General features: G+C 43.0%; 1 protein-coding gene across 2 annotated transcripts in view; it reads left to right on the top strand.

Annotated features, from left to right (window-relative positions):
* Nucleotides 1–26841, top strand: part of MED12L (mediator complex subunit 12L) — a 535097-nt gene that overhangs the window by 491403 nt on the left and 16853 nt on the right. The window contains exons 36-39 of one of the 2 annotated variants that reach the window (XM_038750921.1): nucleotides 10035–10085; nucleotides 17550–17639; nucleotides 18983–19221; nucleotides 20896–21061. In XM_038750921.1, coding sequence (XP_038606849.1) covers nucleotides 10035–10085; nucleotides 17550–17639; nucleotides 18983–19221; nucleotides 20896–21061 — 546 coding nt within the window. The remainder of the gene's footprint in view (nucleotides 1–10034; nucleotides 10086–17549; nucleotides 17640–18982; nucleotides 19222–20895; nucleotides 21062–26841) is intronic. The other variant, XM_038751768.1, reaches the window with a different exon arrangement.

Here is a 26841-nt window from a genome sequence, read left to right as displayed (position 1 = left end):
AGCAGTGGGTGCCTAAAAGACTTTTGAGGAGTTGGGTTAGGAAAATGAATGATATGATGACTGTGTGAAATCTTAAGCATGGCACAGTTCATAATTTTTTTCTGCTTTTAGAAGCTGGCATTTAAAGACCCTTCCATTGAAAATTTTTGTACATCTTGGCCATTTTTCTTTTATATTTTATACATGAATTTGGGAACAGAATACTGTGAAGATATTTAAAATCAAGATTACCTTTTATGAGATTAGTATTTAGCAATCAATGGTATTTATTGAGCGCTTACTATGTGCAGAGCGCTTACTATGTGCAGAGCACTATACCGCGCGCTAAGGTGAATACCGTAATCTGTAAACTCGTTTTGGGCAGGGAGTTTGTCTGTTATATTGTTGTGTTGTACTCTCCCAAGCATTTAGTAGAATGCCCTGCACACGGTTACCACTCAATAAATATGATTGATCTATTGATAGTATCCCACATGGTGATGCTGAAATAAAGTGTGATATCATGTAATTGTATTTGAAAGTACCTACATTCCTGTGAGGCCAAACATTGAAATCCATTTTTAGACTCTAGTGGCATGAACCTCCATACACTCCATTCTCCCATAATCAATCAATCAGTTGTATTTATTGAACACTTACTATGTGCAGAGCACTGTACTAAGTAATAATAATAATAATAATAATAATGATAATGGCATTTGTTAAGTGCTTACTATGTGCAAAGCACTGTTCTAAGTGCTGGGGAGGATACAAGGTGATCAGGTTGTCCCATGTAGGGCTTATAGTCTTAATCCCCATTTTACAGATGAGGTAACTGAAGCACAGAGAAGTTAAGTGACTTGCCCGCAGTCATACAGCTGACAATTGTCGGAGCCAGGATTTGAACGTATGACCTCTGACTCTCAAGCCTGTGCTCACTCCACCGAGCCAAGCTGCTTCTCTAGTGCTTGGGAAAGTACAATACAACTGGTAGATACTCTCCCTTTCCTTCCACCCACAGGACAAATGTGCAACTTGAGATTTCATTGCCATAAAATAATTCTTGGCTTCTTTCAACCCAAGGCTTTCTGCCGAAAGTCGAGTGCAGATCTTTTAAAACCCTAGTCTTTCAGTCATCCTTAACCAAGGTTAGGAACCTAGCACTTTAAGAAAAGAAATGAGGTAATTTATCAGTAGCGACAGTTGCTTCTAAATGATCTGAAATGTGTTACCTTACCTTGCACTGAAGCATGCTTGAAAAAGGAAATCCAGCTGACAGCTGCAAGGCATTCTGGGCATTAGTGAATAAATAGACTGTCATGTGTACTATTTTGTTAACACTGGTTCATTAGTCAATGGGGAGTTGATGAACTGCAATTCTAACAAGGTAAATATTCCCTGGTTTATTTAGAAATGGCCTATCCTGCCGTTTCCCATGGAGGAACCAAGAAAAGTCTGCAGTGCTGGGAACTGAGTCCTGAAACATAATGCAAGACACCTGGCATTAAAATCCCAAAGACAATTCATGCTTTAGTGAGCTCAGTTAATGAATGAAGCCAGTCGGGTGCTTGCATTTCATGAAGTAGAGTTCTTTGTGGACAGGGAATGTGTCTGTTAGTTGTTGTATTATACTCTCCCAGACACTTAGTACAGTGCTATGTGCACAGAAAACACTCAATAAATATGATTGAATGAATGAGTTTTTGAGTTCTTAGGGATAAAGTTGCAAAATAAATGGCCAGTTGTGTATCTGCTGCTTTAAACTAATAGCTGTGCTACCAAATCTAAGGTTCATGGAGAACATTACTCAAGTCAAATTTATGGTTAATGTGATCACTGAAATCAGTCAATTTACTAGAAGTTTCAGAGGGAAAAATACTTGGAAATCTTGCCCAAGCTTAGAATTAATCCTTTCACATTTTTTGCAGTGCTTAAAATGCCATATTCTTTTCAGTCAGGCAATAGTATTTATTTAGCACTTTCTGCAGAGCACTGTGTTAAACAATTGAGAGAGTGAAATAGAACTAATAGATATTATCATTCCCTTCAAAGAGCTGACAGTTCAACAGATATTACATTAATTTAGAGATAGGATGAGAAAGAAAAGGGGGAAAGTACATGAGTTAGTGCTTAAATAATATGTTATAGAACAAATACACATAAATACTGTGCGAATCTGAGGGTGTCTAGCATTAATCTCCTTGCTGGCCTCCTAGCCTCCGACTTCCCCCCCTCCAACGTCCATATTCATTCATTCAATCATATTTATTGAGCGCTTACTGTGTGGGCCAGTGGTCTACGGCAGGACAGGTGAGAATGAGGCATAGTGAGCAGGTTAGCACCAGAGAGTTGAGTGTGCGGGCTGGGCTGAAGAAGGAGAGAAGGGAGGTAAGGTAGGAGGGGGCAAGGTGATAGAGAGCTTTGAAGCCAATAGTGAGGAGTTTTTCCTTGATATGAATCAATCAATCAATCAATCGTATTTATTGAGCACTTACTGTGTGCAGAGCACTGTACTAAGCACTTGGAAAGTACAAGTTGGCAACATATAGAGACAGTCCCTACCCAACAGTGGGCTCACAGTCTAAAAGGGGGAGACAGAGAACAAAACCAAACATACTAACAAAATAAAATAAATAGAATAGATATGCACAAATAAAATAAATAAGTAAATAAATAAATAGAGTAATAAATATGTACAAACATATATACACATATACAGGTGCTGTGGGGAAGGGAAGGAGGTTGAATGAATGAATGAGGTAAGATGGGGAGGATGGAGAGGGGGGCGAGGGGGAGAGGAAGGAAGGGGCTCAGTCTGGGAAGGCATCCTGGAGGAGGTGAGCTCTCAGTAGGGCCTTGAAGGGAGGAAGAGAGCTTGCTTGGCGGACGGGCAGAGGGAGGGCATTCCAGGCCCAGGGGATGACGTGGGCCGGGGGGTCGATGGTGGGACAGGCGAGAACAAGGCACGGTGAGGAGATTAGTGGTGGAGGAGCGGAGGGTGCCGGGTGGGCTGTAGAAGGAGAGAAGGGAGGTGAGGTAGGAGGGGGCGAGGTGATGGAGAGCCTTGAAGCCCAGGGTGAGGAGTTTCTGCCTGATGCGCAGATTGATTGGTAGCCACTGGGGATTTTTGAGGAGGGGAGTAACATGCCCAGAGCATTTCTGGACAAAGACAATCCGGGCAGCAGCATGAAGTATGGATTGAAGTGGGGAGAGACACAAGGTTGGGAGATCAGAGAGAAGGCTGATGCAGTAGTCCAGACGGGATAGGATGAGAGCTTGAACGAGCAGGGTAGTGGTTTGGATGGAGAGGAATGGGTGGATCTTGGCAATGTTGCGGAGCTGAGACCCGCAGGTTTTGGTGACGGCTTGGATGTGAGGGGTGAATGAGAGAGTGAAGTTGTTGGGCAACCACTGGAGATTTTTGAGGAGGGGGAATCATGCTCAGAACATTTCTGTAGAAAGATAATCTGGGCAGTAAGTGAAGTATAGACTGAAGAGTGGAGAGACAGGAGGTTGGGAGGTCAGAAAGAAAGCTGATGCAGTAATCCAGTAGGGATAGGATGAGTAGTTGTAATAATGTGGTAGCGGGTTTGGATGGAGAGGAAAGGGTGGATCTTGGTAGTGTTGTGAAGGTGAGACCAGCAGGTTTTGGTGATGGATTGCATGTATGTGGTGAATGAGAGAACGGAGTCAGGGATGACACCAAGGTTGCAGGCTTGTGAGACAGAAAGCATGGTAGTGCCTTTCAGGAAGATGATGAAGTTAGCATGTTGGAGTGTGGACTGAAGCGGCAAAGGCCTGGAAATAGGGAGATCAGTGAAGAGGCCAGTACAAAAGTCTAGTCATGCAATGACGAGCACTTGCGCGAGAGGAGAGGGTGGAATGGATCTGCTAAATGTAGACGGTGGAAGCCCACCACCACTGTCTAGACATAATAATAATAACTGTGGTATTTGTTTAGTGCTTACTATGTGCCAAGCAGTGTACTAAGCACTGCATAGATACATGGTAATTGAGTTGGACATAGTCCCTGTCCCTTCGTAGGACTCTCAGCCTTAATCCCCATTTTACAGATGAGGTAACTGAGGCCCAGGGAAGTGAAGTGATTTGCCCAAGTTCACACAGCTGACAAGTGGTAGAGTCAGAATTAGAACCCAGGTCATTTTGACTCCCAGGCCTGTGCTCTCTCCTCTAGGCCATGCTGCTTCCAGGTGGGAAGAAGGCCCTAGGTAGAGAGAGGAAAAGAGAGGAGAAGTTACTCATCGGGCAAAGGGAGCAAGCCTTTTTGTCCACACATTTCATTTTACAGTTTGCCAGATTAGGCTGTCCTTTCCTCTTTTTTTCCTGTTTTCTACCTCTTTATCTGTTCATTCCTTCTATTTCTGGGGTCCTCTCTTTGAATGAGTCCCAGCTTCAGCTGGATAGGTATTGCACCCCCAGGGGCTGGTTTCTGAGATTTGAAACAGTGACAAAATCACATTCCCCCAGGGATAGCAAATCACTGAGTCAGTAATTTCCCCCCAAACAATTACATAAGTATATACTCTGGGTACAAGAAGACAGCCAGGATTTTCTTAGTTAAGGGTTGCAAATGCTACAGATGTTATAGGCCAGAATAATAATTGTGGTATTTGTTAATCACTTACGATATGCCAGACACTCTACTAAGCGCTAAGGTGGATACAAGCAAATCAGGTTGAACACAGACCCTGTTCTACAAGGGGCTCACAGTCTTAATCGCCATGTTACAGACAAGGTAACTGAGACACAGAGAAGTGAAGTGACTTGCCCAAGGTCACACAGCAGACAAGTAGCAGAGGCAGGATTAGAACCCAGGGCCTTCTCACTCCCAGGCCCAGGCTCTAGCCACTAGGCCACACTAATCCATGATCTGGTTCTTTTGTGGAACATCAGTTCAGCGTTACTGTTCTAGACTGTGAACAAGTTGTTGGGCAGGGATTGTCTCTATCTGTGGCCAAATTGTACTTTCCAAACACATAGTACAGTGCTATGCACACAGTAAGTGTTCAATAAATATGATTGAATGAATGAATAAATGAATGTTCTCCGTTAACCCACAGCTATGCATCACTTAGTTTCCCTGGGAGGTTAGCCAGCTGACTCTCTGTCTTTGTGGTGAATGCCAGTTTCTATGTACATTTCCTTGGGATGGCTCTATATAGAGTTCCCTCCTCAAGACTCTGGAGTCACTTTCCCACTTTGCATGCTTAGTGCATGCCAAGCACTGACCTAAACACTGGGGCAGGGTCTGATTGGGAAAATGTTCAGACCCCATTGGTTTTGGAGCTGAGGTCAGAGGGACTGACAGAGAAGTAGCAATGTATTCTTGTTGCCCCTATTGTTCAGAGATACATTTGCCAGAGGTTAGAGGTGAACATTTCCCAGGATCCTTTGGAATGAGGCCCAATCAGCAAGACAGGCAGAGCTTTTCAAATGAGAAGAAGTCTTACCTCAGAGCTATTCCTGCTTTCTCCTGGTGCCAGAGTCATTCTCTAGTAGTAAGAATGCATGACTTATTCCAATCAAGGAATAATATTTATTCAGCACTTCCTCTGTAGTGCACTGTACTAAGCCTTTGGGGTAGTACAATCAATGAATGGTATTTATTGAGCCATTACTATGTGCACAGCACTACAACAGAGTGAGCAGGCACATTCCCTGCTTATAAGGAATTTACAGTCTAGAGTACAGTTGAGTTAATGGACATAATCCCTTCCCCCAGCTGACTCCATGTTTTGAATAAACATGGTTGTGTTCCTGAAGACTTGAGAGTTCATAGAACTATGTGCATTCATGGATGCTTGTGTGTATAATAACCCCCTGTGAATCAAAGCACCATGAATGCTAAGTGATTCTGTTCAGTCTGGAAGACATTACTGAATAGCATTAAGATGACCATTTGCATTAATGGAAGGAATAATATGCATCATAACTTTTTTCATCATTCGACAAATTGCACTAGAAAGCCTTTAGCGGATGAATCTAATAGGCTGTGCTATCTGTTTGGACATGTGATATTTTGACAGACAACTACTTCACTTAATTAAAATCACATCTCAATGGGGCCTTTCCTGGTTAAGCCTTCTTTTTGCCTAGTTCCTCTCCCTTCTGTGTCACCTAAGCACTTCAAGTCATTCCCCTTAAACACTTGACAATCACCCCACCTTTAGCGCCACAGCTCTTATGTACATATCCTTAATTTATTTATTTATATTAATGTCTGTTTGCCCTTCTAGGCTGTAAGTTCCTTGTGGGCAGGGAATGTGTCTACTACTCAGTTGTACTATACTCCCCCAAGCATTTAGTAGAGTCTCTGCACAGAGTAAGCCCTCACTCAATAAATACCACTGATTGATTATAGTGATTCAAGGCTGTAAAACACAACTGTTTACTTAAGTGTCCAGAATGGATTAGTAGTGACCGCAAAAGGCTCAATGCAACCATTGAGACTCTGAATACAGTGAGGTCATTTCAGGCCAGAAAATATATCTGAGTTTGTGTTTGGGAATCCAAAACAGACTTTGTAGGTCTCAGAGGTATAGCACCCTTGTAAGCCACCTGCAGTTTATTCTTTAATGGGCATGATTCTCTTCCAATTATGCCTTTTCAAACATGTTGGATTTTGCTCCAGGTGACCTCATAATATATTTATATATATTTATGCTATCTATTTGTTAAGCACTTACTATGTGCCAGGCACTGTACTAAGCACTGGGGTGGATACAAGCAAACTGGGTTGGATACAGTTTTATATATTATAATACAATATATATATATAATAAATATATTATTGGTATTTGTTAAGCCTTTATTATTAGTATTCGTTAAAACTTTACTATATGCCAAGCACCACTGTTCTTAGCACTGGGGTAGATAGGTTGGACACAGTCTTTCACAGTTTAGGTAAAAAATATTTCATATTGTAGTATCTTGATCATTTTTATAGTAGCAACTCCTGTATACCTTTGACCCTTTTACTTCTCCTTTCCTTTCCTTTCCTTTCCTTTCCTTTCCTTTCCTTTCCTTTCCTTTCCTTTCCTCTCCTTTCCTTCTCCTTTATTTCATTTTCTCAAAGGACCACCATATTATTTTCCCAACATTGCATGCAGTAGTATCCTCTGTACAGAGTGAGACCTGGACTCCACACGGACACCACATTCAGCTCCTTGAGCAGTTTCAGCAACAGCATTCACAGTCCATACTCAGTATCAAGTGACAAGATCACAAACAATGAACTTCTGGAATGTGGTCGGTCACTTAGCATAGAAACTATGCTCACCTAAACACAGCTATGCTTGGTGGGATGCATGAAGAGATTGGACAACAGCAGGAGACCTAAACAGCTGCTGTGAGGAGAGCTGAAATTGGGAAACTAAAAGCAAGAAGGGCAGAGGAAATATTTTCAGGAAATGGTGAAAGAAACCCTGAGGCAGTTGATGAGGACAGAACTGGAAGGCACACTGCTATCAATAAAGGAGAGGCTGTCTTGGAGTAAATGCTTTGTAAGAAATGAGAGATAAGGTAGCACAAAAAAGAGAGTGCTAGGTGTTGCTAACTTTAAGCATGACAAGGACCCTTGATCCTACATTGGCCTTTTCAGCAAAGCAAGTACTCATAATTGTGTCTTCTTTGAATATGTAGGACAGCTATAGATGTAGATCCATATTCATATGTGTCTATCTTTTATCAAATTTTGGTTTTTTATGATATTTGTTAAGCATTTATTGTATGCCAGGCACTGTAATAATAATAATGATCGCATTTGTTAAGAGCTTACTATGTGAAAAGCACTGTTCTAAGTGCTGGGGTAGATACAAGGTAATCAGGGTGTCCCACGTAGAGCTTACAGGCTTCATCCCCATTTTACAGATGAGGGAACTGAGGCCCAGAGAAATGAAGTGACTTGCCCAAAGTCACATAGATGACAAGTGGTGGAGCTGGGATTAGAACCCATGACCTCTGACCCCCAAGCCTGAGCTCTTTCCACTAAACCACGCTGCTTCTCTATACTAAGCGCTGGGGTAGATACAAGTTAATCAAGTTGGACACAGTCTATGTCCCCACATGGGGCTCACAGTATTAATTCCCATGTTACCGAGAGGTAACTGAAGCACAGATAAGTTAAATGACTTGCCCAAGGTCACACAGACAAATGGTGGAGCGGGGATTAGAACCCAGATCCTACTGACTCCCAGGCCACTAGGACTCCACTAGGCCATGCTGTGCCTAATTGAATTGGCCAAACAAGTTACGCTTAGAGAACACTGAAAAGAATAATTACAGAACAAATAAAAGAGTTTCTTTGTCACTAAGCTCTGACTTGAGTGCTAAAACTTTCAGGTGATTAATATGCTGTTATTCTATATATATTATATAAATGATTTATTTCAAATTTCTTACCCTTTCTGTTTTTCCTACTAAGGCACAATCTGTCTAGCCATGTCTGTGTTTATTGGGGGTGGTGTTTGGATTAGTACTGGCTCAAATATGAAAGTCACTGAATTTAAAAACAATTCAGGCAGTAGCGATGCTATAACTATCAGTTGGCTTTCTGAAAGGAGGTGCATTCAGTAGAATGAGTAACGATTTCTCCGTCTGAACGTGTGCAGTCAGGAGTGCAAATTATTTGTCCTGGTTGAACATGTATTATTGTTCTATCATCACTGTTCAAACTATTCTTGTTCTGGGCTTGTGGGGGACAGGGAAGTCATGAGGATTGACAATGGGCTCCTTATTAAGCCAAACAGTGTTCAATTTTGAATTGCCTCTTGCAAGAAAGGATTTTACAGAAATTTCATTTAACTGACCAGCTCTTGTGTTCACTTTCCCAGGATCAAGGTTTCAGGGAGCACTTCAATGGTGTTTAATTCCCGGGGTGGCATTTTTTCTCAACGGTGAGAAGATGACTCGGTGATGCAGGCTATTCAGTTCTGGCTCCATATTGACCTCCCACATGTGATTTCTAAGGGTCCTGACCCAAGCTTACTTCCCTCTGAGTACTCCCCATCCTCAAAACACACACACACACACACACACTCTCTCTCTCTCTCTCTCTCTCGCTCTCTCTCTCTCTCTCTCTCTCTCTCACCTGCCACTGTCACTCAGGGACCTAAAAGGATTTCTCAGAGCTCCCAGGAAGAGAATAGTAGTAAAATAATGTGGTACTTGTTGAGTGCTTACTATTTGCTAAGCACTGTTCTAAGCACTGGGGTAGATACAAGGACACAGTCCCTTTCCCACATGAGGCTCATGGGGCTTTCCCATTTTAAGGATGAGGTAGCTGAGGCCCAGAGAAGTTAAGTGACTTACTCAAGGTCACACAGCAGACATGTGGTGGAGCCAGGATTAGAACTCAGGTCCTTCTTACTCCCAGGCCTGAGCTCTAAGGCTTCCAGTAGACAATTCTCATTCACCAGCTACTTCTCTCCTCTCTTCCTACTTCAGTCAGTCATTGGTATTTATTAATAATAGTAATAATAATAGTCTTGGTATTCGTTAAGCGCTTACTATGTGCAAAGCACTGTTTGAGCTCTTCCTGTGTGCACAGCACTGTACTAAGTGCTTGTGAGAGTACAATACAACAGTATAACAGACACACTCCCTGTCTACAATGAGCTTATAGTCTAGAGCTTACAGTCTACAGTCAAATGCCTCTGGGAAAGCTAGCTGGGCTTTGGCTGCACTGGTTCATTCCTGGGTCTACCAATAAATCAATCCATCAAGGGTATTTGTTGAACGCTTACTGAGTGCAGAGCATGGGAGATTCTAAGGCAGTAAAGTTGGGAGACCCCATCTTGGAAGCTCCAGTGGATTCCAAGCAGAGAAATAGGTCTGGGATTCCTCTTACACAAGAATAACTTGGGGGTGGAGCGAAAGAGCAAATATCATGAAGCCTTGATCCAAACAGACATTGGTTAAAAGGGGCTGTTTCATTTTACGTGTGTTATGGTCTGAGCAATTGCTGTTTATCCAAGCAGGGTATCAATATTTTTACATGTACTGTCTGCCATTTTTTTGATGTCCCCTTTCTATAGGACTTCTGTAACTCTGCTGTTACCCTTCAGGATGACTTTGACAACATAATGGTAACCACTCCGCTGTCATTAATTTTTTTTGTTCCTTTGCAACACTTTTATTAAGCACAGAAATGAAGAAACCATTTAATATTGTTTAACCTGTGATTCTATCCTCAGTCGAGTTAGCATGCATGCAGATAAACTAACACACTCACCTCACTGCTGTCTGGGAGGGTTTGGGTCATTTAGAAAATGCCTGCATTTGGATACTTGCACTTCCTCATCGAAGATTTCTAAGACTATAGAAGGCAATATAGTTTCTGTGCCCATGGCTTTTTTTCAGCATGACCTACCTTATTCACCTCCATCCCCCAAGCTGTTTCTGAAAAACTGTGCATTCTTGAGGTCTGAATGGCACATCAGTGCAGTTTCTGTCACTAGCAGAGACACGCATGGGCATGTTGCTTTCATGGACCTGATGACGGGTGAAAGGTTATGGAAAATCCTCTTTCCATCTCATCCCCCACATCCCAAATCATCAAAAAGAGGAAAATTGCATCTCATGTATGTCCCATGCGATCCTCTGATGCCCGAATCCCGTGCATGCAGGACTGTGGTGGGACCACCTGCTGCCCCAGCTAAGAACGCATGTTGTCTTTTAAATGAATTGCAGATTTCAGAATCAAGTAATGAGCTGGTAACATGAACCCAACAACAATATAGAGTAAAAACAGTGTAATTCACAAGCACAAACATAAATCAAATTATTCCACAGACAACTTAACATATAACAGATTCCATCATTTTTACTCCATGATGGAGAAGAATGCTACTGCTTCCTTTCCATTTGTTCATATATTGAAGGAAGGTCACTTCTGGAATTTTTATTCCCTGGCAGACACCTTTGATACAGTTCAAGTGCCCAGAAAAGTCTGTAGGAATTTCACAAACCCAAGTACGGCTGCTCAGTTTAACCTTTAGGATCAGGAGCTGCTTAACATTTGAGAGAGTCAGTGGATAAAATATTGCCAATGCAGTTGACCCTTAATCATGCAATGGCATTTATTGAGCATTTAGAGGAAATAGACCACTCTAGTAAAGCACTTGGGAGATTGCAGGGCAATTGAGTAGGTAGATATGATCCCTCCCCATAAGGAGCTTAATCAGTCAATCATATTTCTATTGAGAATTTACTGTGTGCATAGCACTGTACTAAGTACCTGGAAGAGGACAATACAACAGAGTAGGTAGTCATATTCCCTGCCCACAAAGAGCCCACAATCTAGAGGAGACAAACACTAATTTACATACATAAATTAGAGGTATGCACGTAAGTGCTGTGGGGTTGAGGGAGGGGTGAAGCAATGGTGCAAATCCAAGTATAAAAGTAATGCAGAAGGAAGTACAAGAAGAGGAAATGAGGGCCTAGTTAGGGAAGGTCTCTTGGAGGGAATGTGCCCTAAATAAGGCTATGAAGGTGAGGAGAGGAGAGGGATAGTCTGTTGAATATGAAGAGAGAGAGTGTTCCAGACTAGAAGCAGAATGTGAGCAAGACGGTAGTGGCAAGATAGATGAAATTGAGGTAGAGTGAGTAGGTTGGCATTAGGGGTGTGAAGTGCATGGGATGGGTTATAGTAGGAACTCAAGGAGGTAAGGTAGGAGAGAACAAGGTGATTTAGAGCTTTAAAGCCAATGGTGAGGAGTTTCTGGTTGATGCAGAGATGAATGGGCAACCAGTGGTGGTTCATGAGGAATAGGGAAACATGGACTGAACAGTTTTGTAGAAAATAATCCGGGCAGCAGAGTGAAGTGTGGACTGGAGTAGGGAGATTCAGAAGGCAGAGAGGTGAGCAAGGAGCCTGATGCAGAAGTCAAGGTAGGAAAGGATAAGAATTTTGCTTAGCATGGTAACAAACTGCTACCATGGATGGAGAGGAAGGGGTGATTTTAGCAAGGTTATGAAGGTTGAACCAACAGGATTTGGTGGCAGATTGACTATGTGGGTTAAGTGAGAAAGCTGAGTTGAGGATAACACCAAGCTTCCAGACTTTTGAGATACAGAGGATGGTGGTGCTGTGCACAGTGATGGGAAAGCCAGTCAGGGGACATAGTTTTGTTGGGAAGATAAAGAATTCTGGTTTGGACATGTTAAGTTTGAGGTGTCAGCAGGACATTCAAGTAGACATGTTCTGAAGGCAGGGAGAAATGTGAGACTGGAGAGAGATCGGGACTAGAGTTGTAGATTTTGGAGTCATCAGTGTAGTGATGGTAGTTGAAGCTATGGGAGCGATTGAGTTCTCCAAGGGAGGGGGTGTAGATGGAGAACAGAAGGAGACCCAGAACTGAGCCTTGAGGGACTCCCACAATAAGGGATTGGAAAGCAGAGGAGAAGCCCAGACCAAGATTGGGCAGCTGGAGAGATAGAAGGAGATCTAATACAATATCAGTGAAGTCAAGGTTGATTAATATTTCCAGGAGAAGGGGATGGTCAACGGTGTCAAAGGCAGCTGAAGGGTCAAGAAAGACTAGGATGGAGTAGAGGCCATTGGATTTGGCAAGAAGGAGATCCAACCAGTTAGGAAGCCAAAGGGCCAATGACTTTTTGATCCTTCCAGTCTAGAGACGATGGAGTCATTTTGAAGGTATGGTCATGTTGACTTAGAGGAAGCATTCTGCCATTGCTCAGTTAATGAAAGGAGCCAGACATGATGAAGAACAGCTTGGAGGTCCAGGTGTTTTGAAAGCTGTCTGCTGGCTGGACACAGTATTCCTAAGGCATCTATTATTATTTCTCAAAACTCAATTGAAAGTGGCTATTACATCAAAAAACTCTGGTATCTGCAGATATATACCAAATACAGAATGAAAGGGAATACAAAGTTAGAGCAAAATAATACGAGAGAGGGGAGACTACCAAGGTAGTGAAATTAACCATAGAAAACTGATTATCCAAGCTAATTTGGAATGAAACTAATATAGTAATAATAATTTTCGTGTTTGTTAAGCAGCATGGGGAAGCAGCATGGCTTAGTGGAAAGAGCACGGGCTTGGGAGTCAGAGGTTGTGGGTTCTAATTCTGCCTCCTCCAGTTATCAGCTGAGTGACTTTGGGCAAGTCACTTAACTTCTCTGTGCCTCAGTTCCCTCATCTGTAAAAAGTGGATTAACACTGTGAGCCCCACGTGGGACAACCTGATAACCTCATATCTACCCCATGTTTAGAACAGTGCTTGGCATATAGTAAGCACTTAACAAATACTATCATTATTGCTATTATTATTACTTACTCTGTGCCAAGCAGTGTTCTGAGTGTTGGGGTTGACTTCAAGATAATCAGGTCAGACATAGTTCATTGACTCTTAGTATCAGTGGGAGGGAGAACAGGTATTTAAACTCCATTTAGAGATTATGAAACTGAGGCACAGAGAAGTTAAGTGAATTGTCCAAGGTCACACAGCAAGCAGTTGGCGGGGTCAGTATTCAAATCGAAGTCCTCCGACTTTCAGGTCCATGTTCTTTCCATTAGGCCACGCTGCTTCCCTGAACTGGAAAAAGATAGAAAATCAAACAGAAGGCAGAGTTTTGCCACTACATTTGAATTATTGTCCTTACATGCCCGCACCTAGAATACTGCCTGCAATCTGGTCCCTGCATTTCAGAAGGCAGAATACCGTTGAAGAATGTTTGGGTAAAATCGGGCGAATGATGCTAAGTAATGACAGGCAGAAAAAAATTTAGAACTTTTTAGTCTGGAAAGATTAAACCTCATTGTGGGCAGGGGATGTGTGTGTTTATTTTCCCAAGCACTTAGTAGATTGCTCTGCACACAGTGCTCAATAAATATGATTAAATGAATTAATAAAGCTGAGGAGACATGATTGAAGTTTATGAAATCCTGGAAAATGAGGGCAGGGAAACCAGAATTATTGGGTGCCCCTCAATATCAGTGTGCAGGACATCCACTAAAGATTGAAGGTGCCAATTTCAAATCTACAGAAACACTTTTTCATGTAACAGAGGTCAAGTATTGGTAGCTGGTGTTCAGGCTGAAAATACCAACAGCTTCAAGAGGTGATAGGATGAGGGGATTACGATGGGGGAAGTTGGAGTGTAGAGGCAAAATGTCAGGATATCAGAGGCTCTCTCCCTAACTATTAGGACTCAATGTATAGGAGTGCATTTTGTTGTCACTGTCAGAATTGGAAGACTTGACTGGTTGGGCCATGGATCTGACTCAGGAGTGGCACTGATTGTTGTTCTCATAAAAAAATCAAGCTACAGAAAAAAAGAGGAGTTTGACCCTCAATGCATGTCCATTTATGTTCAATTGTGCAAACTGTTCTTTCCATTTATCCAGATTAGGCTTGTATTGGCTAACTGGTGAGTGTGCATAATGAGTTTTCTGGCACAGTGGGTTTGGGGGGTGGTTTTGGAGGAGGGGCTATAGTGAAAAGGGAATAATTTGGATAAAAGGAAATTTCAAATTTAGGGGATATTTTCTGGAAATATTAGGAGCCCAAGAAAAATGGTAGAACCGATGGTGTGTAAACTGGGTTGAAAATAATCTGAGAGGAATTACTCTAGCCGTTTTAGAGAGGGTTGGAGTGCCAGTGAATGAAATCAGTGCCATCATGGAACATGGTGGTGTTAAATAAGGTGATGTAGACCTACTTAAAAATTTTCAATATTTGGAGAAAATGAAATTAATAAATTTACATTAAGACAGTGAGCATTTAATTAAGCATGTTCTCCGTTTTGAAAATGTCACTATATAGAAAGGTCATCTTCTAAATATAAGGGATTAACATTAATTTTCAGAGTTTTTGCCATGGAAATATGTCATCCTCTTCAGTTTCATCGAGGTTCTATACATCATCTTCCATCTCATCCACCTCCTAGTTTTCTTCTCTCATTCAAATATTTGTCACCCGCATCTCCCTTGTCATTCATTCAATCGTATTTATGGAGTGCTTACTGTGTGCAGAGCACTGTATTAAGCACTTGGGGAAGTACAATACAGCAATAGAGACAATCCCTTCCCACAACGAGCTCATAGTGTCCCCTTCCCCTCATATACCCTCCTCTTCTCAGGCTCCTGTGTGGTTCAGTGGAAAGAGCACGGGCTTTGGAGTCAGAGCTCATGGGTTCAAATCCCAACACCACCACTTGTCTGCTGTGTGACTTTGGACAAGTCACTTCACTTCTCTGTGCCTCAGTTACCTCATCTGTAAAATGGGGATGAAGACTGTGAGCCCCCCGTGGGACAACCTGATCACCTTGTAACCTCCCCAGCGCTTAGAACAGTTCTTTGCACATAGTAAGTGCTCAGTAAATGCCCCCTCTCTCTTACTGCCCCCTTTGTCTCCTTTACCACAGTCCATCTGCTCTGCCTTTCTCCCCTCTCTTTTGCCCTCTTACCTGTGAATCTTCTGCCCTCTTCTCCTCTGTCATCTAGGCCTCCCTTCCCTTTGTTTCCTGGGGCCCATCCTCCCCTATCCTTTCCCGGGGCCTCCTGTGTCCGGGGATTTGCCATATCCAGGACAAAATGCTTCTAGGAAGTGCTAGGTTCAACAGCCTCTAAAACCAGGTGGCTTATGTCAGTCAGTAAGTCATTTGTATTTATTGAGCACTTACTGTGTGCATAGCACTGTACTAAGTGCTTGGGAGAGTACAATATAGCAGATATATTTCCTGCTCCCTGACCCAAAACTGTCTGGTCTTTTCCAGATCTTCCTCCTGCTTGGGTCCCCTTCCTCTTGCTTTCTCCAACTCTTGAATCCAGGTCTCTGCAGCTCCAGTGACCCTGACTTCTTTATATTATCATTTTCTCCCTCCACCCTGCCCCAGCTATGATGGTTGTATCTCTTCTGATGGACATATCTATTCTGTTCAGGAGAAGACGAAAGCCTCGCTATGGGGATTATTCATTGTTCTTTTGTCGTTCATCTGTTTTTTTAAAATTACCTATGAGGCAAAACTACCTACCAACCTGTAACCATGCTGAACATATGTCCGAGTGAAGGAAGAGATGCCAGTAAATTAGCTTGTTTCTTCACCTGTTGATGGGTGCTACTGCCAATTACCATTTAAATTACTTAAATCCTAAAACACATGTTCAGTTATTTCCTTAGCAGCCTTCTTCTGCCACTGAGTGGTGCTACTGTGACACAGACTGTTTTTTTAATGAAAACTATAAATCAAGTGCTAATTTTTCTCATTGTAATCCAGAGTTGATTTCAGTGGATTAGTTGATACCTCATTCAAAGCCTTTTCTTCTGTCACTTGAGATCAGAGAGATAGAAACAATTTTACATTGTGAATGTGGTTGTAGGTAAAGGTCAATGTCTTTTTCATCTTTAGTTATTTATGGTGATGATTTTTTCTTCCCTTTTAGCCATTCTTTCTTGAGGCGAAATTAGTCCTCTTGTGGATACTTCTAAAAGTTGTTTTACGTTGAATAAGGAAATAGGAGGCCACCTATATTCAGATCTATTTCTCAAGGAAGGATTCTGTGGCTAGAGTTTGGTTCTTTAGAGATCCTTTCCCTGACGGGATCTGTTGTAATCCTAGTGTTTATTAATAATAGCAATGATAATGCAACAATGAATCTAATATTCATGATATTTGTTAAGCACGTATTATGTTTCAAGCCCTTTTCAAGCACTGGTGTAGATACAAGTGAATCAGGCTGGACACTGACCCTATCCCGCATGGAGCTCACATTCTAAGAAAGTTGGAAAATAGGTATTTCATCCTCATTTTACAGTTGAAGAAACTGAGTTACAAAGTTAAGTGATTTGCCTAAGGTCACACAGCAGGCCGGGGCAGAGCCGGGATTGGAACCCAACTCTGACTCCCAGGTTTATAACTCTTTACCCTTGGCCAAATAGTCTCCAGGACATTTCTGCTGAGCAAATCAGTTATTTCTGCCACTGTGTGTGGGTATCGATATAGGTCTGTGTGACCCCGTGGAACTAAACTTGAGATTTTCTTGAGCAAAATTCAACCCTGCATGTCTGTAGTGATGATGGCATGTCCCATCAGGAACAGTGGATGGACTTAGTCCTGAGATTTCAAGATTGAGACCCTGTGCGATGGAATAGATTATAGTGTCAGTGGATGGCGCAGCCTCACCTGTGCTGTCTCATCCTTGCCAACCTTGTTTCTGCTGGGGCATAGAGTGTCAAGAGCAATTGAGGAAGCAGCACTGTTGTGAAATTTGTGTGTGAGCTTCTCCTACATTAGTCAGTTACGGGCAGGACCGGGACTAGAGCCCAGGTCTTTTAACTACAAGAAGTAGTACTTTTTCCACCAGACAAGCTGCGAGCCTGCAACCACAGTAAGATTCAAGGAAATAAGTGGCCAAAGTTTTATTTTCCCAGAATAGAGTCCTGGAAGAGGGAAGTTGGAAAGATGTTCATTTCATTCATTCAACAAGACTTTACTGCATGAGTTGTTGGGATGGATGACCAGATGTAAGAAGAATAAAGCAAATTATTGGAAATGTTAAGCTTTCATATGGTTTGTTTTTCAGAGCCAGCCAATAGACCAAGCTGCTATTTTTGCTCAACAAGTTCGACCATCTTCCCAGCTTCCCCAGTATCCAGGGTTGCAGCAAGCACAGGTAGTTTGCATTTTACCTTATATGTATTTGTCAATGCACTAGTGATTTGGGGGCTTAGATGGTCTAGGGTAAAGGTTTTCAACCAAGGGTAAACATATTCTGTGGGGTATATTAAAGCACTGTAGCGAGTTTAGTCAGAATGGCAGACAGTGGAGCTGTATAATGGAAACTATGGAGATGGGATTCAGCAAGGAGTTTGCAGAAGAAGATGAGAAGAAAATGCCTTTTTCAGTGCTGTGGTCTTTGAGTCTTGGTGGAGTTGTTTTCTCTTGACATCTGCTCTGACTATACTGCTGCTCTCTGTTTCCCAGGAGATCAACACTGGATTGTATTTCTGGGTATGTGTGAGAGTGAAGGGTGTGTGTGTGTGTGTAGGTTAATTCTGTTGTACTCTCCCAAGTGCTTAACATGGTACTCTGCACATAGTAAGCAGTCAATAAATACCCATTGGTAGGCTGGGGAGTTCTGGGTAGAGAGAAGCCCAGTTAGGGGAAGCAAACTTGAAAGGGAGGTGTGTGTACCTCAGTTGACTTGAAGAGGTTGAAAACCTTGGGGTACCACAAGACCTGCTTTCTTTATCCAGGTCAGTGTCTGGCTTGCTGAGTGAATGTGGGCCGTCTGTTTGACTTTTCTTATCTTTGGCTGTGTAAGTGTTGGCGAGGGTCAATAACTGATTTCTGGCCTCCTTAAGTAATTTGCCTACCTCCATGTTCTCTAGAGACCAGAGGGAGATAGATATTAAGACTTGAGAGAGATGCCCAGAAAAAATCAATAGAGATTTTGTTCAGTTCAGTTCATTTGATAGTTTTTCATTTTTCAATAGTTGGAGTTACACCAACATTATTTCCTTTGACTAAATCGGGCCTAAAGTGGTCACCAATGCACCATGCTGGGTGTTCTGAGGATGAGTGAATTTTAAATGTTGAAAATCTTTTGTGATTCTTGGATAAAAGCCTCAAAGTAGATGCAGAATATTGATGTTGGATGATAATGGTTATCAAAACACTCAGTCCTTCAAGAGTTGTTCCCCACAAAGCCTTTAAAAGCATTTAAAAGTTTCTTGGTTCACATGGGGTCTCAGTGTAGATGAAAGATAAATTTCCAGGATTGTGAGGGCGAAAAAGATCAACTGTCTTCACAGCAGGCATAGTCATGTGAGTTTTCTCACCATAAACCAATTTGGTCCAAATAGAGAGAGAGGGAATATTCATTTAGAATTAGGATTGGCAACTGGCATTTGAGAATTAAACCGATGTTTCCTGTGTGTCCGGCCAACCTAGTCCTGGAGGTAGGGACAACAATCACCGACAGGCTGCGTTTCTGTCTCGGCCTGTGTTCTGTAGTCCATGCCCCATGGATACACGATGTACAGCACTCAGATGCCCTTGCAGCCTCAGCAACAGCAACAGCAGCAGACTGGAAATGTGGTCCTCTCTCCTGGCTACAATCCCAGAGTGTATCCTCCCTCGCATTCCAGTCCCGCGCTGATGGAAAGGCTGAGGCAGATGCAGCAGCAGCCACCGAGCGGGTACATTCAGCAGCAGGCTGCGGCCTACCTCCAGCCTCTGACGGGCCCCCAGCGGTAAGGTTCTGACGGTTCCATTCTCCGCATTCAATTTCAGGAACTCTGTAGCACCGATTCCGACTCTGAAATGGAATTTAGAGTTAGGTCTGCTTAGCATCAGTCCTAAGACAATTTAGCAAAGTTCATTTTTTTATCCTATGTCACACAACTCGCTAGGCAGTAAGGAATTTACTCTTAGCCTACTGGAAAAGGGGAGAGGAGAGGCTAAGCTTGAGAAGCAGCGTGACTCAGTGGAAAGAGCCCAGGCTTGGGAATCAGAGGTTATGGGTTCGAATCCCAACTCTGCCACATGTCTGCTGTGTGACCTTGGGCAAGTCACTTAACTTCTCAGAGCCTCAGTTACCTCATCTATAAAATGGGGATTAAGACTGTGAGCCCCAGAGGGGACAACATGATACCTTGTAACCTCCCCAGCACTTAGAACAGTGCTTTGCACGTAGTAAGCGCTTAGCAAATACCATCATTATTATTATCATTATTATTACTCCAGTGCTTAGAACAGTGCTTTGCACATAGTAAGGGCTAATCAAATGCAATCATTATTATTATTATTATTACAGTCTTTTATAAGTCAATATTTGACAAATTGCAGTGTAGGACCTGACTACCTCTTGACAACATCAGTCATCAGAGTCAGGGTTGACCTAAACTGGCAAGTCAGTAAATCTGGCTTAGTCTATAATAGCGAGCACATCTGTAAGCAGGGGCATCTCCTTTTAGTCCAGTCAGCTGCACCAGATCAAAGGAGAAGCAGCTTTGCCTAGTGGTTAGAGCATGGACCTGGGAGTCAGAAGGACTTGGGTTCTAATCCCGGCCATGCCACTTGTCTGGTGTGTGACCTTGGGTAAGTCACTTTACTTCCTCTGTGCCTTGGTTACCTCATCTGTAAAGTGGAGATTAAGTTTGTGAGCTCGATGTGGGACAAGGACTGTGTCCAACTGAATTTGCTTGTATCCCCCCGCCCCTGCCTGCCAGCACTTAGTACAGTGCCTGGTACATAGCATTTACCAAAGACCACTGTTGTTATTATTATTATTATTACCAGGGACATCTGGGGCTCCAATTTGCTCCCTCTGGAACAAGGGATAATTGTGATGCCACTCCACCAGGCTCAGTTTGCAGAAAGATATAATTGAATAAGAATATTTCACTTTCTTTTCCACTGATTCATAAAAACACAAGTAGATCCACCGTGTTCCCCTGTTCTAGTTCCCTCAATAAATGTCTTTGAGGTGACTCTGTCATTTTTTTATTTTTCCACATGGAATTTCATGGCATTTTACCTATGCAGTTTTTTGGGTTGTTTTTATGATATTTGTTAAGCTCTTACTATGTGTCAAGCCAAGTTCTGAGTGCTGGGGTAGGTATACTGAATTAGGTTGGATTCAATCTCTGTCCTACATGGGGCTCACAGAAGGGAGAACAGGAGAACTGAGGCACAGAGAAGTTCAGTGACTTGCCCAAAGTCAAGCATTTGGCAGTCCTGGGAGTATAGCCCATGTCCTCTGACTCCCAGGCTTGTGCTCTTTCCACTTAGCCATGCTGCTTCACCCAGTTGCAATGTGTTTCCCACCGAGGGGGTTCAGAGATACGAATGCTCCAATCGCAACCCAAAAATGGTCTGTCCTGAAAACTGATCAATCAACTATGAAATGTCTTTCTGTTTTTCAGACTGACCCACCAGCCTTTGCAGCAAAGCCCTCTAGTTGGAGGGGGACTTGATGCTGTGCTGACAACAGCGACAACCACATCGCATCCAAACCTAAACTCAGTGCCACTGCCTCAAGACCAGATGAGACAGAGACAGCAGCAAATTCGGCAGCAAAGGCTCCTTCAGGTGTGTGTGTCAGGTTGGAGGGGGCCAGTCCTGTTGGAAATGGGGTTTTCATCGGAAGCGTGTGGTTGGTTGCCACTTTTGGCTTATTGATTCATATTAGTATCTGTCTCCCCCTCTAGACTGTAAGTGCATTATGGGCAGGGAACTAGTCTGGTAATTATTTTGTATTGTACTCTCCCAAGTGTGGCCTGATGGATAGAATATGGGCCTGGGAGTCAGATGGACCTGAGGTCTAATGCGGCTCTGCCACACGTCTGCTGTGTGACTTTGGGCAAATCACTTCACTTCTCTGTGCTTCAGTTACCTCATCTATAAAATAGGAATTAAGATTGTGAGCCCCATGTGGGACAGTGTCTGTTCAAACTAATTTGCTTGTTTGCACCCCAGTGCTTACTCTAGTGCTTGGCACATAGTAACTGCTAAACAAATACCAATATTATTATTATTATTATTATTATTATTATTATTATTATTATTATTATTATTATTATTATTAGTGTTCTGCATATAGTAAGTGCTTAGCAAATACCATTGATTGATTGATTGACTGATTTCAGTACCCAGAGAAGAGGGTGCCAGTCAAAGCTCTCCATCATCTTGCCCTACCTCACTTATTTGCTCTCTTCACTAGTTCTTCCCCTACCTGTTGTCTTCATTCAAATACTTTGTTCATTCATTCATTCATTCAGTCATATTTGTTGAGTGCTTACCAAGTGCAAAGCACTGAACTAAGCTCTTGGGAGAGTACAATACAACAATAAAGAGACATATTCCCTGCCCACAACAAGATTATAGTCTATAGGGGGGAACAGTGTCTTGCACAGAGTAAGCACTTAGCAAATACCATTGATTGATTGATTGATTCATTGATTCATTCATTGATTTATTCCTCCCAAGCCAACCTTCTAGCTGTACCTCATTATTCTCCTCACTCTGTCCCCTTGCTCACAGTGTTTCCTTGGCTTGGAATGCCTTCCCTCTCTCCCCACATCAAACTGACTACAGTTCTCCCCACATTCAAGTCCCTCCTTAAATCCCACCTCCTCCAACTAGTTTTCCACTATTAATTTTCCAGCACCCTGAGCCATATCAATCCTTCAACCAACTCTAACTGTTGTGAATTTATATGCACCCTTCTTCACATTCATGAATAATTGTCTACCCGTTTGATTTATTTTGACCATTTTAGTTATAAATATGTTTATGTTTGCCCCCCTCGGTGGCATATAAACTCCAGGAAACATATCTCACCTTTATTCTGTACTTCCCAAACACCTAGTACAGGGAAGTAGATATCAGGCCGTCCTTGCCCACCTCAAGTTCATCTTCGCCTCTGCCCTCTCCTCTGCCTGGCAACATTATTCCTCCATCATTATTGACTCCCATGCCCATTGCCCTCCTCAGTTATTTCAGGTGTTTAACTCCCTCCTCAAACCCTCTGTCCCCCAGCCTTCCTCATCTCTTGCCCCTAATGACCTGGCCACATCCTTTATGGAGAAAAATGAAACCATAGGTGTTATCCCCCTAAAAGCTCCCTTGCTCCTCTCCAGTTCCTCCCTCTTTCTGCTCTTTCTTCAATTCTCCCATCTTTTCCAGCAAGAGGAAATTTCCTACCTCCCCTCAAATTCCAACCCTTTCACCTGTGCCTCTGTCCTCATCTCTTCACACCTTATCAAAATGCTTCTCCCTCTCTCTTCTTCCCTCCCTGATCTCCATCTTCAACTGTTCATTCTCCAGTAGCTTCTTCAGCTTGGTTTGGTGGAGCAGCATGGCTTAGTGGAAAGATCATGGGCTTGGGAGTCAGAGGATGTGGGTTCTAATTCCGGCTCTGCTACTTGTCAGCTGTGTGACCTTGGGCAAGCCACTTACTTTCTCTTTGCCTCAGTTACCTCATCTGTAAAATGGAGATTAAGACTATGAGCCCCATGTGGGACAACCTGATTACCTTGTATCTACCCAAGCACATAGAACAGTGCTTAGGACAGTGCTTGGCACATAGTAAGCGCTTAACAAACACCATAATTATCATTATTATTCTCCACTGCATTTAACCATGCTCATGTGTCCCCAATGTAAAAAAACATCTTCCTAGATCCCAACTCTCCTTCTAAACTGTAAGCACGTTGTGGGCTGAAAATATCTCTGTTTATCATTGCACTGTACTCTCCCAAGCACTTAGTACAATGCTCTGCATACAGTAGGTGCTCAGTAAATATGACTTACTAACCAATTATTGCCCCATATTCCTCCTACCATTCCCCTCCGAATTCTCTGAGCAAGTTGTCTACATCTGCTCCACTTCCTCTCTTCCAATTCTCTCCTTGCCTCCCTCCAATCTGGCTTCTGCCCACTTCACTTCACCAAAGCTGCCCTCTGAAAAGTCACAAATGAACTCCTTCTTGTCAAATCCTATGACCTCTACACCACCCTAAGCCTCCTTGTCCTCACAGCTGCCTTCGACACTGTTGACCATCACCTTCTCCTGGAAACATTACCCAAAATTGATGTCGCTAGTACTGTTCTCTCCTGGTTTCTCCTCCTATCTCTCTGGCTTCTCACTCTCAGTCTCTTTCATGGGCTTCTTCTCTGCTTCCCACCCCCTACTGAAGGAGTCTCTCAAGGCTCAGCCCTGGGTCTCCTAATCGCCATGTACACCCACTCCCTTGGAGAACTCATTAGCTCCCATGGCTTCAACTACTATCTCTATGCGGATGATTCCCAAATCTACATCTCCAGCCTTGATCTCTCTCCTTCTCTAAACTCTCATATTTCCTCCTGCCTTCTGGACACATCTCCTTGGCTATCCCACTGACATCTCAAACATATTGCTACGCAAACTCTGTCCTGCCCCTGACTTTCCCATCACTGTTATGTTGCCAACTTGTACTTCCCAAGTGCTTAGTACAGTGCTCTGCACACAGTAAGCACTCAATAAATACAGTTGAATGAATGAATTAATGTAGAAAACACTACCATCTTTTCCGTCTCATAGGCCCATAACCTTGGCATTATCCTCAACTAATCCATCTCTTTCAACCCACATATTCAATCTGTCACCAAATCCTGTTGGTTCAACCTTAGCAACATCACTAACATATGTCCTTTCCTCTCAATCCAGACTGCTCCCACTTCATTTCAACCATCTGTCATATCCTGCCTTGATTACTTCATCAGTCTCCTTGCTGACCTCCATGCCTCCTGCCTCTCCATTCTACACTCTGCTGCCTGGATCATTTTTCTACTAAATTGTTCAATACATGCTTCCCCACTCCTCAAGAGCCTCCAGTGGTTGCCCATCCACCTAACCATCAAGCAGAATCTCCTTGCTCTCAGCTCTAAAGTATTCACCTTGCCCCCTCCTACCTTACTTACCTGACTTTATGCTGAAGCCCAGCCCGCACACATCACCCTTCTAATGCCAACCTACTCATTGTACCTTGATCTCATATATCTTGCCAATCACCCCTTGCCCACATCCAGCATCTGTCCTGGCACTCCCTCCCAGTTCATATATGACAGACGATCACTCTCGCAACTTTCAAAGCCTTATTAAAAGCATATCTCTTTCGAGAGGCCTTCCCTGACTGTGACCTCATTTCCTCTTCTCCCACTCCCTTCTGTATCACCTTTGCACTTCAATTTATACCCTTTATTTACCATCCCTTCAGTCCCACAACACTTATATACAAATCTGTAATTTACTTATTTACATTAATGTCTGTCTCCCCCTCTAGACTGTAAGCTTACTGTGGGCAGGGAACGTGTTTATCAACTCTGTTTTATTGTACTCTCCCAAGCACTTAGTACAGTGCTCCGCACACAGTAAGTACTTAATAAATACAATTGATTGATTGTACAACACTCAAAAAATACCACTGAATGGGTTTCACTATGAAAGATGAGACCACAGTCTGTCTTCATGTGTCCTTCACTGAGCCCACTGTTGGGTAGGGACTGTCTCTATATGTTGCCAGTTTGTACTTCCCAAGCTCTTAGTACAGTGCTCTGCACACAGTAAGCGCTCAATAAATACGATTGATGATGATGTTGATGATGGTAGGGAGGATCGGGCCTTGTGTCATTCAACCGCAAGATAATTATGTGTCTCCACCCCAGGGCACCTTTCTGGGAGATAATAGCAGAGTTTTCTGTAGTTTTTTCAAAATCTTACCCCTGTCAAAGACAGGAGGGGATTTTTATCTTCATCTGAAGATGAAGCAGAGATAGGTTAAATGACTTGCCCATGGTCACCAGCAGGCCAGTGGAAGAGCTAAATAGGACTAGAACCCAGGTCTCCTGACTCTAGGGCCCATGTTCTTTCCCAATAGACTAATGATGGCATTTATTAAGCACTTACTATGTGCAAAACACTGTTCTAAGCACTGGGGAGGTTACAAGGTGATCAGGTTGTCCCACAGGGGGCTCACAGTTTTAGTCCCCATTTTACAGATGAGGTAACTGAGGCACAGAGAAGTTAGGTGACTTGCCCAAAGCCACACAGCTGGCAATTGGCAGAGCCTGGATTTGAACCTATGACCTCTGACTCCAAAGCCCGTGCTCTTTCCACTGAGCCACGCTGCATCCCTAGACTATATTATGAACTCCTTAAAGTCTGGGAATGTGTCTTGTAACTCTCTGGTAGTGGAAGTAATATTTATTAAGTACCTGTTGTGAGCAAAATCCTGCTGTAAGTACTGGGAAAGAAGTACATGGTTGAGATTGTGGGCCCCTGAAAGGACAGGAATTGTGTCTAATGCCAGCCTATATATACTCTCCCAATGTTTAGTGCAGTGCTATGCACATAGTAAGCATTTAATAAATACTATTAATGCTACTTTGATGTAGTCCCTATGGTACTGTCCCAACTGCATAGTTCAATGCCCTACCTGTAGTAGATGCTCAGTAAATGCTACCAAACCATTGATAGGCCTGCTGCCTATGGTCTTTGGCAGGCTGACTGGTGCCTTCTCTAATGTAGTGGAGAAGCAGCATGGTCTAATGGATAGAGCATGGCCTGGGAGTCAGGAGGCCATGGGTTCTAATCCCTCCTCAGCCACTTGTCTACTGTGTGACCTTGGGCAAATCACTTAACTTCTCTGTGCCTCACTTACCTCACCTGTAAAATGGGATTAAGACTGTGAGCCTTGTGTAGGACAGGGATTGTGTTCAACACAATTATCTTGTATCTACCCTCAGCCCTTAAAACGGTGCCTGGCACAGAGTAAGCACTTAACAAATACCATAATTATTCTTAATCTCCCATTTTTGTAGTGTGATTGGGTGTCTGTACCTGATTTTGGTAATCTGCTTCCCTTTATGTAAGAAAAATTTCCAAGGTGTACTACTTTCCTACAGCAATGGACAGCAGGAATTTTCATATTCTTGCTCAGACGTAATAGTGAGAAAAGTTGTTTGATGTCAGTTGTATAAATTCATTTGCAACCAGGCCCATTACCAAAGTTGCTTTTGGAAAGTGTTTCGGGGAAATGGCCTGTGAAATGGAACGAGAGTCGTTAGCCAAGCCGTCCCTGCTAACAGCGCAACCCAGTGTGAGCAAAATGTGAAAAACCACAGAGGAGAGGAGCAGTGGGGCGAATTGGAAATAGCCTGAGGCTAGGACTCAGGGGATTTGGGCTCTAATCCTGCCAGTTGCCTGCTCGGTGACTATGGGCAAACTATTTCACCTCTCGGTGACTCAAGTTCCTCATCTGTAAAACATGGATATGATACCTATACTCCCTCCCTCTTAGACTGTGAGCTGCATGGGCGACAGGGACTGT

This window comes from Tachyglossus aculeatus, chromosome 1 (genome assembly GCF_015852505.1).
Source record: "Tachyglossus aculeatus isolate mTacAcu1 chromosome 1, mTacAcu1.pri, whole genome shotgun sequence".
Taxonomy (NCBI): domain Eukaryota; kingdom Metazoa; phylum Chordata; class Mammalia; order Monotremata; family Tachyglossidae; genus Tachyglossus; species Tachyglossus aculeatus.
Note: the sequence above shows the minus strand (reverse complement) of the source record. Positions and strands in the feature narration are given on the sequence as shown.